This window comes from Leptonotus elevatus, chromosome 13, assembly GCF_054856555.1.
Source record: "Leptonotus elevatus isolate MCC_2025b chromosome 13, RoL_Lele_1.0, whole genome shotgun sequence".
Taxonomy (NCBI): Eukaryota; Metazoa; Chordata; class Actinopteri; order Syngnathiformes; family Syngnathidae; genus Leptonotus; species Leptonotus elevatus.
The window spans coordinates 10,257,696-10,276,738 of NC_141251.1; the positions used below are offsets into that span (position 1 = coordinate 10,257,696).

Sequence of the window (19,043 nt, forward strand, 5' to 3'; positions counted from 1 at the left end):
CCCACTAATACACAAGTTAGTTTTATAAAGTGTGCAAACTGATATGAAGGGCTGCATCCCATACACATATTTATAGGTCTACCTACTATTTCGGGTATGTGATTAATGATTCCAAAATGTCAATGCACTTACAAAAGACAAGGTGTGGTGTTAAGACACTTTGATGCTGCATCCTCGAGCTGCATCGCTCTCTCAGTGCAGCTCAGGACCAAACTATACTCCTTGGCATGGTGACAGAATGCAGCAAGCTGACACCATGTCTGTAACTCCACCACAGCATCAGTCCAGTTGCAATTAGACACCATGGTCACCAGCTTTTTGTAACAAGAGGGACAAAAACGGAACAGTAAAGGAAAGGGGGAGAAAATATATAAGTAAGAGGAGTGATAAAGGAGTGATCGAGTAAAAAAGCGGACAAAAAGATCATTCATAAATGTCACAAATTAATGAGAGAGGGACAAAATGTGGATACCAAGGTGAAGTGATAAGAGAGATAGGAGGTGATATATGATTTAATCAAGTGTAGGGAATAAAAAAAAGCATAACAAATGACGGTAATCGAGAATGGGGAGTTGCAAAGGGGGAATTGGGCAATATAATGGGGACATATAGAAAATAAAATAGCAATTTCGAACAGATGGAGTAAAAGTTGAGTGGAGTATATAAATGAAAAAGGGAAAGATTTGCCAAGGGGAGAAGAGGATGCGTTGAAGGTTCAAGAAAAATTGGACAGGTGTTAACTTAGTTATGGGTACAGTCATTCATTCTCAATCTCATGGCATCCGATAGCTCAACGTACGCTCATCATGTCAACTGGTGAAACAATTGAAACACACAAAGATTCAGGTACGTACTGTTGAGAGACTGGGATCATAACCCTCCAAGGGGCTGGAATTTTTATACGACTGAAGCATCTCCACTGCAATCAGCACACGAGTCATAGGCGACATTTCTTCATTCTGACAAGTTGGAACAAGAACTATCCTTAAACTTTATGTTGGAAACAGTAATCTTTTATGCACAATTCAAACTGTTTGTATTCATGGTTGGCTCGGAATTATACATGCACTGAACACAACATTAGGTACATCTGTACAATAAGAGGATTCAATAGAAGACATCGTATAAATATGGCATACAAAATAAAAGTGTATAATATTATTATTATTATTATGACTATTATTATTATTATTAGTAGTAGTAGTAGTATTATCATCATCATCATTATTATTAGAACTGGATCTAATTGCATGCAGTGTAAATATCAAATTATATTTCCCAAATGGCGTGCGTATTAAATTATATAACACACTCACATGTTTACAATACAAGACTTGCTAATTGAAAGAACAAGCGTTCATGATTGATGGGTTGCAATTAACACAAGTTATAGCATTGCAGTTCTGAGTATGCCTGGGAAGGAACAAATCCCAATTAGTTATGACGAAAAAAAACACACCAAGCTCGGGGTTGTAGGAATATGGTGACCGATCAGTCAATTTTAGTGACTGATAATCTAATCAGTCTAGTCATTTACTGTAGATAGAAATATGACATTGGGACTTAATCATAATGCTGTGCACACTATGTTATTCCTATATGTGACAATGTAGAAAATGCATGCGTAAATCATAGTACAGAAGATATAAAGAATGAGCAATGCACTTTAAAACTCATTTAAAAAGTCTATGAGTAATTCCTTTTAACGTCATCACAAATAAAGTTGTGTGCTGTTGTGCTCATCGAATGCTATGTGGGAAATAGTTCCTGACAATGTAGTCAGGCAGCATATTACAATGGATGCTGTGGGTGTCAAAAATAGTTGGTAATTTTTCTTTAGTTGTATAGCAGAAAGCAAGTCAAAACTTTCAAGTTTTGATGGACTGTCATGTAGCAACAGCAATGGCTTTTTTAAAAGGCAAGTCTGTGATCTGTCTGTCTGAGTATGGAGGCAATCCATCTTGTTATTCAAGGAAAACACTATTTGTCAGTCCAAAACAAGATTTTTTGTTAGAAAAATATGTACTGTGAATTCCTGTATACAAGTAGGCTAAATTTAAGTATGTATCACTTTAACATACTGGATCATATTGCATGTACAAGTATCACAAAGTACAATACCTACTATGGATCAGAAGTCCCATCAGTCCATCCAACCATCCATTTTCTTCTGCTTATCTGGGGTCGGGTCACCGGGCAGCAGCTTAAGCTGCCCATTGCACTCTTACTAGTGAAAGCGTCATTGCCCACATAAGCATTTTGTACCCATTTTTTTGACGAGGTAACGTAAAAGTAATTATATATTATTATATAGGTATATTATGTACTGTTACATTTTGTTGCGTTCACCCTGTTTGACATCGACTGACAAGGTTTCTCTTCTGCATCTGACTCAATTGGCAAATTCTGGTAAACAAACACCGCATAATGATATATTCCATGGAGTGTTGATTTAGACCTAACAGATGACTATTCTTGGCTGTGAGGGAGAATGGTACCTTTTCATCTGTGTCCGTTTGGCAACCAGTCTGCTGCTGGAGGATCTTGATCTGTACCCATGTCGCCACCAGTTGCTTCTGGACAGCAATGGGTACTGCCTCCCCCGTGGTGTTGCCGTTGGATATGGAAAGGGCATAGTTACACAGCTGAGAGTGAACACAAAACATTAAAGTTATTTTAAAAATAAATAAAAACATTTTTTTTTACAGGATATACAGTATTACGTAGTGTCTGATTGGAGCAAAAGAAAGCTTTTTGAACATTGAGCAGCTTTCACTGCAGATTATAATTTCTGTGCTGAACTATGAATTGAGTATTTAGCTAAAAAAAATTACTTATAAATGAATTATATTCTATGGGTTTTACAGCTATTTATTTGGCAGTAGAGAAAGCAGATATATATGACAACAGCATCTAATTTATTTCAGGACATCTAACATATCTATCCCAAACTAAAACTGAAACACTCGAGCATCTCACTATCACACAACACTCACTGACCTACTGTACCTCAAAAGCTTTCTGGACCTTAAGGAGGGCATCAGGGTCGAGTACAGCAGCTTGACTACTGTTTGTCTTCTCAGATTTCCCTTTTCCCTTGTCTTGTTGATAAGCTTGTTCCATGTGGTCTGGTAAAGCTAGATGCTCGTACAAACCTCGAGCCACAGCATCACACAGGAGCACCAACAGAGCATGATTTCTATGGATGACAAAATTAATGTTCTATACCAGGCACTTTGGGAAGTTTAAAGCAGAAGACCACTTAAAATACATTGTCCAATTCAATTAAGCAGTGGATATAAACAATATTAGTGCAAATATCAATGGCATCTGGTTCCCTGAAAAAACGTTTAAGCCGATTAAGTATCAAAATAATAAAGTATCCTGTACAGCATCATCTTGGCCAGTTTTGAGCAAGCACTTGATCACTATGACGTAACACATGCTGAAACATTCAAACAGGGCAGTTTTTATTATTTATATATTAAAGACATAAAATTCTCTCAATTGACGCTAAGTGATAATGTACAACACATTCCTACCCTGTGCATTCCGTCTTTTGGAACATCTCGACCAGACTTTGGAAGGTGGGGATGAGGCAGTTATAGTCTCCAGTAACCAACAAGTGCTTGTTGTAGTTCCATAAGTAAATGGCGGAATTTGCCACAATCCAGGGTTCCCTGATCTGTGTGCCAAGCTCCGCTGCTCGCAAGAAAGTGGATGTGGCGTAGGCAGACAGATCCTGGATCCAGTCTCTGGGTGGAGTTCGATGAAGAAGAATTATACATACATTTAATAATATGCTATCAAGTTACAATTCAATATTTTGTTTTGTATCTTTACTCTCACCACTTAACAGTGGTGAGGTGGCCATAATTTCTTGAGAATAGCACACACCTGTGTATAATACATACACACAAAAAATCCCCTTGAAAATAAGTTTTTTCTCTCTGTTCTCATGTATTATATACGCTTCCCTGATTTATTGGTATCTATGCGGAAAAAATTAAATATTGTCAGCATAGTGTTTGACTGGGAATTATGCGCAGGCCAACTATGTGAACCACTATTCGACCACTATTTACTGTATAATTTATTCATTAAAAAGGATAATAGATAAACATTTATTTTCCAAATATACATATGAGTAGCTTCTTCATGACATATTATATTGGACACCATGTGTTTTCAGAATTATAACCAAATAGTTGCAATAGTGTTTTTACCGGTAAATAATCCAGTGTGGATCATCTTCAGACACGCCTACATCCTGTGGGAGTACTGCAGGGCTGTTGAGCTGCACACCTTGCATTTGTAGCTTTTGGGCAGTAGCCTGAAAAAGTAGGACGATTTCACCTTAAAACAATAAACAGTAGTTCGTTGGTTTTACATGAGGGTTACGTTCCAGAACCCCCGACAAGAGACACAAATCTGCAAACCATATATTTAAATTATCTTTCACATTTACAGGGTTCCTGCAGTTGAGAAAATTTAAATTCAAAACTTTTTAAGACTTTAAATTATATATTTAAATAACATTCATGAGCAACTAGAGTCTCAACACAAACCACATCACGGTTTTGTTGGTTCCACTGTTGTGATTGCATTATCTTACCACAAGAATAATTTGGTTATTTTTTTGGAATTTGTTAAAGTTTTTCCGCCTCGCACTTCAGAGGTCATGGGTCCAAATTGGCCTCCCTGTGTGGAGTTTGCATGTCCTCCTGTCTGTAGGTTTTGTCCAGAAACTCCAGTTTCCTCCGCATTCCAAAGACATGCACAGTAGGTTAATAGAAAGACTCTAATAACTTGTCCATAATGTGAATGGTTGTTTATCTATGTGTGCCCTGTAATTGGTTGGCGACCAGTTCACGCTAAGCCCCGCCTCTCGCCCAATGTTGGGTGGGATAGACTCCAACACACCCACGACCCAAGTGAGGATAAGCAGTACAGAGAATGAATGTCTGATTGAAAGCTTTATGCATAATACAATACAATATATGCATATGAGCTGCAGGTGTTTTGTTTATTTGGAGTTGCCATAATCACATTTTACACATTACACCTGTAGACTTTGTGACTTTAGGCAGGGCATGGCCTATTGAGTGACGTGGAAGTGAATGAATGAGAGTGTTGACTTGGCTGTTGTTGGCTCAGAATGACGGCTGGCTGTTCACTGGCTAATCGTTAGCTTGTATGTTTACTTCCTCTGGGCTAGCGTCAGTTGTGACGGTGCAGCTAGTTTATGAATGTGTTTTGGTAAATGTTTGCTTTACTGGAAACATGCAGTTCTGCTTTGCAGTAGACACATTCCACTTTATCTTCTTTTTTTTTTAAACACGTTTTTTTAAGTAAAGGATCCCAAACTTGGGAAATTATCTTGTCTTCCACACACTCTTTCATCATGGCTCACACTTACGGCAACATAAATGTGTAGTAACATTAGTTGAAAAATGACCACCCCAAAATCCTGCAGTACCTTTACAATATGAAATTGGATATGTAACATTTAAAAAAATATGCAATAAGGAGTGAACCGTGATATACATAGAATACAAAACAGAAAAATTGAATGAGAAAATTTCCTCGTTTCACTCTCGTCAATGCATCTGTCCAAAAAGAAAGACAAGCGTGAGGGGTCTAAATACAGAGTTTCACACGGCAATCAGTTAAAGGTAAAAAAAAAAAAAAAACTATGTTCTTCTTACCATCATTTTTAGGAAAGATTTACATACCTCAGCAGTGATAAAGCATATTTCGGCTAAAAGGCGCAACTTCTTCGCACAGGGTTGAGTTTCTTCATAGCTGCTAAGGCTTTCGGCAGAGCTGTCTTCCTCTGAACACTTTGACTCTGCATACAAATTGGGCAGTATACCAGTTAATAAGCACATCACTCGTACTGAGTATATTGACCAAATCATGTATAAACGGCAATAACTATTTCTTGTTCACATTGATAATTAGACAAAGCTCTAAATCTTACGTCGCCCCTTTTAATCTATTAAGATTCTAGATAACACAGACAAAACAAAACCCATATGTATAGGATCTCATGGAGACAGAGGGGAATACAGTAATATCATTTTGACGTTACAAATTCCGATCCTGTATACACACAGCAAATGTTTTCAATCAAGTAAGATGTTTAATTCACCACTGTTGAAATATCAGTTTGTTGTTTGCGGGTTGTGAGTTGTGACCAAAATGTAATGGTTACATTAATGCATATAGCCTTCTTAAAGGTAGCTAATAGAAGCAATAACTGACATCTTATTGAAATGTAAAATTATGCTCAATAGTTTTGTTCCTCAGTTAACAAATACCACTTAATATTGTTTTGTTTTGTTTTCTGGCCTATTTATTACGCCTTTTCTGACCTTCAAAGATCCCTTCATTGAACATCTTACTGTAACATTTGGACATCTTCGATCTCGCTTCATCATAGAGCAAACAGAATCGACCAGCCACTCTGCACACATCCCAGACTTCCTGTTTTCTTGCCGTCTTTGCAAGTGTCGCCCACAGCCTTAATCTACACAAGAGAAGATATACTGTACACATCAAATTGTAGATTATGAACATCTTTCCATATGATTATTTTCAGTGAAAAATCTGTCAAGTTTTCTCAAGTTGCAATGATTTTCAGATGTGAAGTGTAACAAAATAAATTGGCAGAATCAATTTGACCCCACACACAAACACATGCATGCACACACACAAGATACCTCTCTGTGTTGTCAGCGTTTTCTCCTTGACGATCCAGGTATCCCTCCAACTTCTGTACAGCTGCATAGTAATTATGAGCCTCAGCGGAGAGCTGAGCTATTGGTCCACACCCAACACTGGCCTTGGTAACTAGTCAAACACAACTCAATGAATGATGTTGACAATTTGCATATTCATAATTTATTAGGAAGGTATTGTAGAGGTCACGAACGCACAAAATATTGTATTTGTTATGTTGCAGTTTCTTAGACTTCAGTAATGGGATATCATTTATTTAAAATGGATTAAATATGTATGTTTATTTAATCAAAAATGTACGCTGCAGGATGAAGAAAGTGTGTAAATCAATGCTCGTTTCAGTCATGTCGATGGCTACACAGCAAGACGATTAGAACGGAACTTAAAAGAGAGCTTCGTGTTTAGATCTTATTAAGATGGCCATGGTCTCAGCAGCACTAGGGGGCATTTGGTGTAGTAATAGGATTAAAGAGAGGTCGTGACTGCAGTGGTTCGAAATGCTACAGTGTGTACAGTACTGTATATGTGTGTGTGCTGTTGATAATCCTTCACTCTGTTTGCTATCTATGATCATTGGTGTTAACTAAATTACTTTTTAATTAAACTTAATCTCCCATGGTGTGACGTCCTTTTGAATGCAGCGATACCGCGGTAAAAGGGGAAACAATGCTATTGTATGATTACATCTATTTATCATAGCCTATAATGCTCTGCACACAGACAATCAACGTCCTCACATAAAGGAGGAATGTGATGCTCACGTGCCAGTTCGACAAATTGCATGCAGAATGAAAATTGTTTTTTCAACTTCTGAGAAAAAGATGATGTTTTAAGATGGGTTGAAAGCAAATCGATCCACAACTATGTGAAAATGTATTTGAAATAGGAAAATGTGTACTTTTTGAGATGTTGTCGGCATTCAGCACCATCTGGAAATCAGCAGGGGCCAATATTTGACCCACAGTCAGCAGTAAGGGACGGCAATCTGTATTCTGTTGGGGCTGCCTGTCCTTGACCTAAAAGAAAAAGAGGGGACTTATTGCCAACTACTGTATACTTAAGGACTGTAAGGACTTCCTTATGTTTCCTATTTAACCATCTGAGAAAGTCGGGGCGTTAATTTGCAAACCGCCATACTTCCCGTTCTGTCTCACTCTGTTGGTTGTTATTGTGACTGTGAAGAAAAAATTCCTTGCGTGTTTACATACTTGGACAATAAATCTTATTCTGACTCTAATATAGACAATAGTCTTTATTAGAGTCTCATATAAGAGTAAATGTACTGATTCTAAAAAAGACAATAGTCTATATTAGTAAGAATACGATTTGGCCATGTGATCACTGCATATAGTAAACTTAATGTCAAAATATCTTGCACCCCTAGAAACATTACCATAAAATGATTCCCAATATAATATTGATTACATTTTATTAAATTATTCAACGATATGGCCACACTCTGGAATAACAAACATTTATTTCTTTATAAAAACAAAGATACAAATTTAGATGATTAAATTAGCTACTGTGTGACTTTGTGCTTTCAAAACACATCAACTTACCTTGAAACAACACAAAAAGTCAATTAGGTTTGAAAACAGACGTGATCAATTGCCATTGAAATGTAACTGAATCGGAGAAACAGGATTAGCATGACCTGAGTACTTGAGTTGCTCCAAAAAAGAAGCAATATCGCAAAGCCAAAAATCTGCATCCTCATCATCATCATCATCATCATCATCATCATCATCATCATCATCATCATCATCATCATCATCAAGTAACCAAAATTTTGTTTTTGCAACTTCTGGCATGATTTATTTGGCGTTTTTTTATGCCAGATATTTTTCCTTACACAAACAACCATGTTTCTGTTTATTTATTGTGGATGGGTATTGGAGTACTGGCCGGGAATATCGTCCAATTCGCCTGCAAGAAAGTCAGCAGCATCTATGACACAAATGTTAGTACTGTATTTGATTTTGTAAAGGGGAACACTAATTTTGACCTTAACTGTAGCTATAATTGAAATGCACCTACAGCAACTTACTCTTATGTAAAATTATTTCACTCTTAAGCAACACCAATTAAACTGTCTTATTAAAGTTGGAGATTTAAAGGGCAACGTATATATTTTATTGCATAATCTTCCATCCCTTCCTAAAAAATGTGACTAGCAACCTTTCCCTCAAAAATTCTACCTTGTGCAGCTTCCATAAATGTGAGACACAAAGTGCTGCAAACCTGCTGCATAAGCATAGCGGCTTTATCCTCGGTCCGAGAGGGCGTTTGATAAAGGTTTCTTCTTAGCTGGAGGAGATGGAAAGCTGACGACAATCTTTCTTTTTGTGTGCCATTATCCAGCAGCATGGCTTTCTGGAGGTGAGTCATCGACGCCTCAAGGAGTCCGTCTTCCTCTTCAGTCACTGCAAGCTCAGCGTGGACCTGACATCGAACTGGGAACAGCATGCTGGAAAAATGGAATTGTAACTCTTGGAATAAAAAATAATAGCAATGCTCTGGACTAACAAACAAGATATATTATAAAAGAACCATATTACTGGTAGTAGGTAGGTGATAGGTATCTACCTAGCTTATAGTAGGCAACTACAGTTAAAAACATGTAGCATACACCACTAGGGTTATAACAGTCTATAACTCTGTAACTGCAAATAAGAAAACATCTTAATCTCTATTTACATCCCTACTCAGATCTACTTTATCTAAGAAAAAGATGATTGCGGCCACAGTGGACACTGTGGATTATAATAAAGCAGCATTTGGACCCGGAATCAACAGGTTAAGCTAAGGTTAGCGTGTGTGTTTATTTTATCTCCATCTGTCTGTCCTCAAATCAAATTGCTATTATTTTGAAAACTCAGTAGCTAGTTTTGTGCACTAAGGCGGGAGCCACTATGCCTGCAACACTGGCTAGATGCTCATAGTGTAAACAATGGCAAGCATCTTCCCTTGGTCTTGGCAGGATAGGGATTCCTCCACTCCTTACTAGAAAAAAAAAACGTTTGTTGATTGTGCATTCGGACGAAGGAAAGGTGGGTGAGAGTGCTGCACACTTCCGTTTTACGTATAGTTTTTTCATGTAAGCACACTTCCGTTTTACACATTTTTTTTTCATATAAGACAAAGAAAGAAGAAGAAAGAAAGAAAGAAAGAAATGAAAGTATTGAGAATGGAGATAGATGGATGGCTAGATACTAGACAGATAGTGATTAGCACCAAAACCAAATCTGATTATTTTATGTTACAAAAACCAAAGGGTGAAGCCCCAAAAGGTGCACACATTAGTGACTATAGATACAATTAGGGATGCACGATAATATCAGTGGCTGATAATTATCGGCAATTATCGACCAATTTGACGTCATACCGATAAACCAGATAATCAAGAAATCCACTGATAATAATGCCGCGTTGGCCCATCTGTTGTGGTTGTGGCTCAAGTTGTGCTCAACTCCTCAACCCCTCCCCTCTCCTATGGTAGTGTCGCATATTTGTGATGTCATAATGCGCGCGATCTCATGTTCACATAAGATGCATCATGGCTACATGGCAGGCGCCAGTGTGGGCTTTCTTTACTGTGTAAATGTTACCCCTCGCAGTTTTTTGTTGCATTTTTAAAACATGAGTTATTGGTTGTCTTTGAAGCAGAGATATCAATACAATTCAGCTTCATGGTGCTTTACACAATGTTTCAATTTACTGTATATGTTAGACTTATAGGACTCAAAAGTATATTTGTATTGAAGTTAATTTTGCAAACAATTATCGACATCTGCACTTTCTAAATTGTTGGTTTATCGGTATCGGTTGAAAATAGCATTATCCCGCATCCCTAGATAAAATCAATGAAAATAATTACCATTGCATGTCCTCTAGTGCGTGGGCCACCCGCGACAGAGGTGTCTTTACGTGTCTGCGGAGATTATGCTGCAAGAGTGGAAGACAGAAACTCCACTGGGTCGCACACACTGCCTGTACGGCTTGAGGGTCCCCCTCTCTGACTGCAGCCTGCAGACACTGGTTTAGCTTTTCTATCGCTTTTAGACGGGCCTAGGAGGAAAACAAAATCTTCTGAGTGCGCTATACTCAAAAATGGGGATATGATGTCAGCTGAATCTGGTGCTATATGATAATAGTGTATATAATAATATGATAATAGAGAATTAATAATGTATGCAATAATAAAGATACTAATAAACATGAAACTCAATTTAAACAGCAATTTCACTTAAAGTACAGCAATTAATTCAACTAATGTTTAAGTACAAAAATAGCTGACTAATACTAAAGTGAAATTATTAACTATTAACTGCTGATCAAACTACTAAAGTTACTGCTTGATTAATAATATGTTCTGAGATGTGTCTGATGATGGAGCACCTCCACACTGGATTTGGAATAGTCATTCGTCTTTGTCTCTTTCTTCCGTAGGTTTATTTCACAGTTGACACACTCCATTATTATTTGTTCGCCGATATTCTAAAGAGAGAGAGCAATTCAAGGTTCAGTGTTAAACGCAATGAGAAAAAGATTTGTTGCATTTGAAACACAAGTAGCCATTTATACATGAGATATGGGTATGTACGGCATTCACTTTTCTTGTTATTGCCTTCACTTCAAAAATACACCATTAACATTGTGCTAAGAATAGTTGAAAAAATGTGTATACTGCACATACTGTATGTATGTGTATCTTTTCAAATGCCTGGCTGTTATATACAGTATTACTATGCAGCCTTGCTATGGCTTCAAGGCTTTAGGACTACATTGGGCACTCACAGTCTCCCCTCCTGACTTTAGCTTTTTTAAGCATTTGACAGCCACTTTGTGATTCTTTGCTTGTAAAGCCAGTAGAGCCAGCTCCAGGAGGAAGGACACTCTGGAATATAAGACAAAATATCATATGAAGTATACCATTTAAATCACAACTAAACGGTAATTTGAACCATGAGAAATGAGCAGGTGGTTAAATATCCATGTGTGAGTGGAGACAAGAAACAGTAGGGTACTGCGTATCAAATCTGGAGGTACAATACAAAAATAAATGCTAGGAAACCAGAATGCGAGGGATGATTTGAACCCTAGATTCTTAGCATTCCTACTAGCTCCCCCTCTAGCATCCAAGAGCATTTCCCAATGACACCACTGGTAAAAACTAAAATAAAAATCCCTTTATGTCACCTGACCAAGGTAAGGTGATTGAGTTAACAGAGTCAATGGCCTGAATGATGATTTATGCTTTCTTCTCGATTGCTGTGGCTTGAACATGTTTAGTGTTAGTCAATTACCATACTATGTGATTAATTTTCCCTCCAACAACCCAACCGCTTCATTTTGGATGCTTTTTTTTTGTGGTTTATACTAATAATGGTATATTTTAAATGGTGGCAGGTGTGTGCGTGTGTACTCCCATTTAACATGGGTTTGAATGTGATTGGTTAATTCTGAACACAGCCAAATCCCAATGAACTATATGCCACGGAGGAGGCGGGACTTCCGGGTTTTCACTTATCAACTTTGTTTCCGTTTTGCGACGTGTGGGCCGTGTCCCAGTACTTGCGCTTCCGCCGTTGTGCCCCTCGGTTGCGCGTCCCCGTCGACGGGTACGAGGCTGCGAGTGTGTAGTGTCTGTCTCAGTGTCCAAAGCATTTCAGATAGCCGAGACGCACTTCCGCCGATGAGAGGGAACGCGCGGTTGGGGGGCGCAGGGGTGGGGGTGCGAATGTTGGAACGGAAATGGCGCTGATGTGTAAAACCCGGAAGTCTGAAGTCTGTGGCATCTACCCCATTATGAGATGCTGTGCACAATTGTGCAACCACATAATTTCAGTTGTTTACATTCAGTCCCTATCAAAAATATATACTGTGTATATTTGTATTTATTTTCTCGCACTGTATGCTCATTTAGCCATTTTAGTAGTTATGCGCTTTTGCTAAAGTAGCAGTACTATTACTTGAGTACAATTTTTGATTATACCAAACCCTACTCTGTTAATGCGCCTAACCAGGAGGAACTGTGCAACAAGGAATACATTAACACGTTTTATAAAATGAAAAACAGAATGTTGAAATGGTTGGTCTCTGGGCTGACTGTTAAAATGTTAACTGGAATTTACCTACCCTACCATTTAACAGTGCCACATTTAACTGTGTACTCAATGCAAATCAAAACATGATATACGTTAACAAACACAGTCACTAATATTACTTGGAGCTTCTTATTTAACCCTTTTTGAGTCATATGCGCCACCATGTGTTAGACCCAAGGTATTACAGTTCAAAACAGAAAGACTTTTGAAATATGATTTTTTTTGTGTGTTTGTCAACTATGACCTAAGAAATAGAAGATGTTAAATATTGAAGTAAATGTACATAAATACTTCACAGAAAAAGTGTTTGAGCCAGTAGGTGATGTGCACATGTGTGCAAAAGTCAGTAAAGTACCACATCTGTCTCAATATGTGCCTGGAATCCACATGTTATAAATGAGATTTTATCAGAGAATTTAAGGTTTCGTACCTGTTAGCTGGTGGGATGGGCGCCCGAAGAGAAGCTTTTGTGGAGTCCCCCAGGAGACTAAAAATCTCCTCAAGCTCATTCAAATCCTTTTTTGCAAGTTCCTCCTCATTTATTTCTCCCAACCACCTAAAAGCAGCGGCAGGGTGTTTGAACAAATGAATCAATAGTTTATATACACTTTATTTGTGTGTTAAAGAAGTAACAAATTGTGAGTCAAATTGCTTACGGTGGTAGTCTGCACAAATCATAATACTGTCTGTCATACATCAAGATAATTGGTTAAGAATGTAAACTTGGACCTCATATCAATTGAAAATGGGTAACTTTAATTGACATCAAAACATAAATTAAAATGTGAAGTCACCATTTTGATTGCCATAGTTAACTCTCCAAAACACATGCGGAGAAAAAGCACTTAAACAAGAAATGCATTTTAAATACTGGCACCGACGGTACAGTATTACAAAAATACAGGAGAGTATATCAAAGTTCCTTACCTTTTAAATTGTAGCATTTTGTAAATGACAGTTAAAGTAGTAGACTGACGACTTTTTTTAAGGAGGATTTCTCTTTTTGACAGGTTGTGCCACACCTAAGGCAAGAGGGCTGTGGTTACAATTGGCAATGATTTCTAAGATATGCTATATAAATCAGATTCCAATGTAAGAACGTGTGTGTGTGTGTCCATTACTTTCCTGCCAGGGTCAATATTATGTGGCTTACTATTATGTAATAAATACTTCCACAAACAAGGGTCATTGATTGCAGATGTGGTTTTCACAAAAAAAAAAATCATGTTGCAATGTTTCAAAATTGAGTGGTACAAACACCAATGGGTGTCTTGCAGACCAAAGCCTTGGATGAACAAAATCTGAATCAACAACAGGTTGATATGGGCCAATCTATTGCTATACAGACATGGGTAAAATTATTGGTACCCCCTATGTTAACAAAAGAAATGGATTATGCACTAGACGCAATTTTTTTCTAAAATCACACCTCGCTTACAACATATTTCTGGTTAGATTGTCAAAGGTTAGGATTTTTTGTTGTAGTCATATTGTGGTTTATGAATGTCTACTGAACATATTCAGGTAACTTTGTAAATAATAAATAAATGTAAGCACAAATTTTTCAGTAACAAGCTGTGCCAAATAGATACTATGTCCGTATTAGGGGTTGCCTCTGTAAGCATTCTCTGCATAGTAAACTCACTCAATAGGTCATATCGGTGTCTGAGAGGTCGGTCGGTGTCTGTTCTGTGCAAAGGGTCAGAGCAGATGGAAGTGTGACAATTGCAATCCATGTTTTGCAGCTTGCCACAAGAAGGACACCTGGCGAATCCTGACAGTGTTCAAAGTGTTGATATTTTAAGTCAAATGTATTTGCCTATTCATTGTTTGTTGCCAACTGATGTGAAAATGTCTTTTGAAATTGCCGATAAATATTCTGAAAACAAGATTCCACATGACTCAGCATATTTTTTTACCCAAAATGTATTTTGTCACAGTTTGGCCGTTAGGGCACAGGTTTATAAAAACGTATTTTTTAAATTGACTTATTTTTGTGTATGTGTGTCCCCAATAACCAGGAAATTTAAGATTTTTTTTTTCAATGAGAATTTTTTGGGGCAAATAACTGGTTAACTGTTTTTTGCAAAAATGCTTTTAAATATTGTACTTTTAAGTATGTGAAGCACATTGGGGTACTGTACCTTGTGTATTAAATGCGCTTTATAGATATAGCTGCCTTGCCTTGTTTATTTTTTTAATGCCAAACTGGATGTTGAAAAGCCACACAACTTTTTGATATGTGTCCTATGGACAGCCGAGACAAAACTGGAACTTTTAGGCAAGAGGCATCAGCTCTACAAAATTGAAGCATACCAAGAAAAGAACACTGTATGTGAATCCTGTCAAGTTTAGAGGAGGCTCTGTTATGTTCTGGCTCTACTTTGCTGCATCCGACACAGGGTGTCTTGAATCAGTACAAGTTACAATGAAATCTCAATATTATCAAGGTATTCGTGAGAGAAATGTGTTACCCAGTGTCAGAAAGGTTGGCCTCAATCGCGAGTCATGGGTTTTACAACAGAATAATGACCCAAACCACAGCTAAAAAAAACACCCATGAGTGGCAAAGAACAAATCATTGGACTATTTTGAAGTAACCCTCTATGAGGCCTGACCTAAATCCTATTGAATATCTGTGGAAGGAGCTGAAACATTGCATCTGGAGAATGCACCCTTCAAACCTGAGGCAACTGGAGCGGTACTTTGCTCATGAAGATGGGCCAAAATACCTGCCGAGAAGAATCCGGGCCTATTTCATGACTGTTTTTTTTAATAATGCGTCAAACCAAAATTCTGAAGATATATATGTCTTTGATTGGTTCATTTTTATTATGTTTATATATATTTTCCTTTCAACAGAGAGGTACCAACAATTTAAGAAAAACTTGTTTTAATGCTTATATTTATGATTTACTATTTTCAGTTCAGAAAAATATATTTTGACTAAAATAGTTAATCAAGTTTAAAGATTTTTTGTCTTACAAAGCTGTTTTTCCACATAGTTTGTATTGTTCATTTTTGTTGTGGAGACATATTGCTTACCTGTAAACGAAAGACATTTGAGTAAAGATGTGGACAGTGTTTTCTAATGAATTCCTCTGAAAGTCTGGCATAAATTGCAGCATCATCTGTTTTCCCAGCGTCCAAAAGAGAGTCAATTAGGTACCTGAACAGAAGCACACAGGAATGGACATTATTTGAAAAGTGTTTGCAAGTCCAAAACACAGTGTATCCATATGTGATTAACAAATAACATTCAACAACTTATTTGTTTTCTATTGTCAGTTTTCTCTTCACAGTACAGTTGTATTGTATCTGCTTCATGATTTCAGATGAACATGAAATTTAGTCATACAGTATAACCGACTGTGGACTGAAATACAAAAACATGTCATCTACACTGTCTATCCTGTCAGGAACTATGAATCTAATTAAAATTCACTCACATCGCACCGCAATGTACACACATTGTACATTGTGTCTGGTGACCAAAAACGAAATTAGCATTTGAACCTGCAGTGTTTTCATGAACATGAGACAGCTTACATCAGGGCACTTCCTCCCTCTATTAGATGAAAAGCAAGCCAATTAATTGGGGAGCCACAAAGCTGTTGCAGCACACGGAATGCTGCTTAATTAGCTCTGTATAGCATCCCTATGAATGCAGAATGAGCATAAGAGTGCAATGGGGTGCCACTTGCATCATGAGTTCTGCCCTCCAGCTGTGGTCCTTGTCTGACACCAGTTCCAGACTTTTGACCACCTGCCTGAGGGAGGATATGAGGTGACAGCACCGCCCTGGCTGCAGGAGAGGACGCACCGTCTGGAGATACAGTACTGAGGCATTGAACACAATGTAGTGAGATCTGCCGGAAGCAAACCACAAGCACAACAAAGAAGAATGCATTTATTAAAATATTGCCTACACACACACACACATATATATATATATATATATATATATATATATATATATATATTCAGAACTTGAGTCTGAAAGCCCAAGTAAAGTGAAAAGCAAAACAGCGGAATTGAAACTATTTGTCTAATGAGCCACAGTAGAGAAATGATTTGATGTGTAAAAAGTAAATATGTGTTAATTCTAAATAGACTACTTTAGTGCTACTAATTTATCCACCAGAGAGTATATTGTGTACTTCTCTGGGCTGGGTTTAACATCCATATACCTAATATGCTAATTGAGGGTTTGCTCATTTGACCCTTTTCTTGACACATCCCGCGTTTATTAGCAAAGAGGAATTGTTGACATCCAAACATCTTTTACAGTGAAACACCAGGGAATATATATCAAAGACCTCCACAGAGTCGTTTGAATTAAAACAACATGGTACAGATGAGCCAAATGTGAATAAGAGGTCATGGCAAGTAAGTAGGTATCATTTAATTATTCATTTGTTTGCCATTCAAACATTCATGTAGTGGAAAATCAGACTTTACTACACACACCCATGGACTGCATTGTACACTTTCGACAGACGGTATAGTTTATTGTGGATAACTTACCTGGTGTCTCGCTTTGAAATCTCCATTGCTTTAAGAAAATATTGTACATTCTCTTTAAAGTCTCCCTAAAACAAAACAAAAAAACACAATAAATGAGGTCAAATGAGAACTCATCACACCGAAAATGCTGTATAATGATTCAACTGAAATCTCCCTAAATGCCATTTAGTTGCTCGTGCCTAATTTACTGTACTCACCATGCTCCCTGTGGGCGGGGGAACCTTCAACTGGCTCTGACAGAGCAAGGCTCGACATAGATATTGATCAGATGGTGGATTCCCATCAAAGAACTTCTTTAGACAGGCTGCCGTTATCTCCAAACAACCCAGCTAAAACAAACAAACAAAATGATTGTTTCCATATGTTTATCAGTTTGCCATTCGAATTGCACACAGAACTAGTCACTTAACACCTTGGGCACTAATGAAGGTACACCTGCATAATCTAATAAACATCCACCTGAAATGTGAATCTGCAGGCACATTCAAGTCAAGACAAGTCTCTACCTCCAAAGCTACTTCTGCACAGGAGATGTACATATGTTGGTCAAAGCTGAGTGTCCCTCCTGAGTCAGCTTCTGTCATCTCTTCCAATTCATTGAAGGCTGACTGCAAAGCTCCGGTGTCTGTACACAAAACAAAACTGTGCAATACAATTTCCATAATGTACATCAACAGTAACTGAGCCTGCAGGATCACACACCTTGTTTCTTCTTGGCCTTGGCCAAGTACTGGAGGACATCCAGGTCCATTTTCGCGTCTGCTTGCAGAGCATGCACAAAAATAGCAGAAATAAACCGACTCTAACTGAAGAAACAAGTATTTTCTCTGTTCTCTCAACAACTATTTGTGACTTTATTTACCACAACAAAGAATATATATGAGGCAATTGAACTTGAAATGACGTCCATTAACGACTTTTCCAAGCTAATTTAATGACTTGAAAGACACCAGCTCGCTTCACTTCTTTACCATTTATTCTTTCGTTGCATAGCACACTGCGATTTTAGTGAATGTTACGAAAACGACTTCGTCTAACTAGTTAGTTCACCAAACGTAAAATATTTAAATACCTGTGTAGTAGAATTAAAGCAGTTAAATCTTCTGCTAGGAGTTTTTCCTCAGTTTTGCGTCGATGGCTAGTCTGTGTTTGTTGCTTAGCAACAGAGTCACAATGTTTGCCCTACGGTAAGCAAAGAGAGACAAAAATATGTAAAATTCCTCAATCGAAATATTACTCTTGTTCTTTCTTTTTTCAGTCTTTCTTTCTTTCTCTCTATCTATCTATCCATCTATCTATCTATCTATCTATCTATCTATCTATCTATCTATCTATCTATCTATCTATCTATCTATCTATCTATCGATCGATCGATCGATCGATCTATCTATCTATCTATCTATCTATCTATCTATCTATCTATCTATCTATCTATCTATCTATCTATCTATCTATCTATCTATCGATCTATCTATCTATCTATCTATCTATCTATCTATCTATCTATCTATCTATCTATCGATCTATCTATCAAACTGGCTAGTGCTACTGTAGTTCTGCCTGGAGACAAATTAATAAATAATTATATGAATCTTAACCGAGTGTGCAGAGATTGTTAAGATTTTGGAATAAGTTTTAAAAATGTGATAGGGCCTATGTGAA

The 19,043-nt window shown here is 37.5% G+C and overlaps 1 protein-coding gene across 2 annotated transcripts in view; it reads right to left on the reverse strand.

Annotated features, from left to right (window-relative positions):
- cfap46 (cilia and flagella associated protein 46) overlaps positions 1–18,537 on the reverse strand; it is a 70,694-nt gene extending 52,157 nt beyond the window's left edge. Inside the window, exons 1-23 of one of the 2 annotated variants that reach the window (XM_086093733.1) lie at positions 18,454–18,537; positions 18,084–18,140; positions 17,888–18,006; positions 17,579–17,710; positions 17,382–17,446; positions 16,559–16,723; positions 15,900–16,023; positions 13,782–13,876; positions 13,285–13,410; positions 11,545–11,644; positions 11,146–11,244; positions 10,625–10,815; positions 8,989–9,214; positions 7,643–7,760; positions 6,726–6,855; positions 6,408–6,532; positions 5,736–5,851; positions 4,227–4,333; positions 3,543–3,755; positions 3,010–3,199; positions 2,499–2,645; positions 855–959; positions 133–314 (exon numbers count right to left, since the gene is read on the reverse strand). In XM_086093733.1, the coding sequence (XP_085949859.1) occupies positions 133–314; positions 855–959; positions 2,499–2,645; positions 3,010–3,199; positions 3,543–3,755; positions 4,227–4,333; positions 5,736–5,851; positions 6,408–6,532; positions 6,726–6,855; positions 7,643–7,760; positions 8,989–9,214; positions 10,625–10,815; positions 11,146–11,244; positions 11,545–11,644; positions 13,285–13,410; positions 13,782–13,876; positions 15,900–16,023; positions 16,559–16,723; positions 17,382–17,446; positions 17,579–17,710; positions 17,888–18,006; positions 18,084–18,132 (2,924 nt within the window). In that variant the 5' untranslated portion in view covers positions 18,133–18,140; positions 18,454–18,537. Of the gene's footprint in view, positions 1–132; positions 315–854; positions 960–2,498; positions 2,646–3,009; positions 3,200–3,542; positions 3,756–4,226; positions 4,334–5,735; positions 5,852–6,407; positions 6,533–6,725; positions 6,856–7,642; positions 7,761–8,988; positions 9,215–10,624; positions 10,816–11,145; positions 11,245–11,544; positions 11,645–13,284; positions 13,411–13,781; positions 13,877–15,899; positions 16,024–16,558; positions 16,724–17,381; positions 17,447–17,578; positions 17,711–17,887; positions 18,007–18,083; positions 18,144–18,453 lie in introns of both variants that reach the window. The other variant, XM_086093734.1, reaches the window with a different exon arrangement.
- Positions 18,538–19,043: the final 506 nt, after the last annotated feature.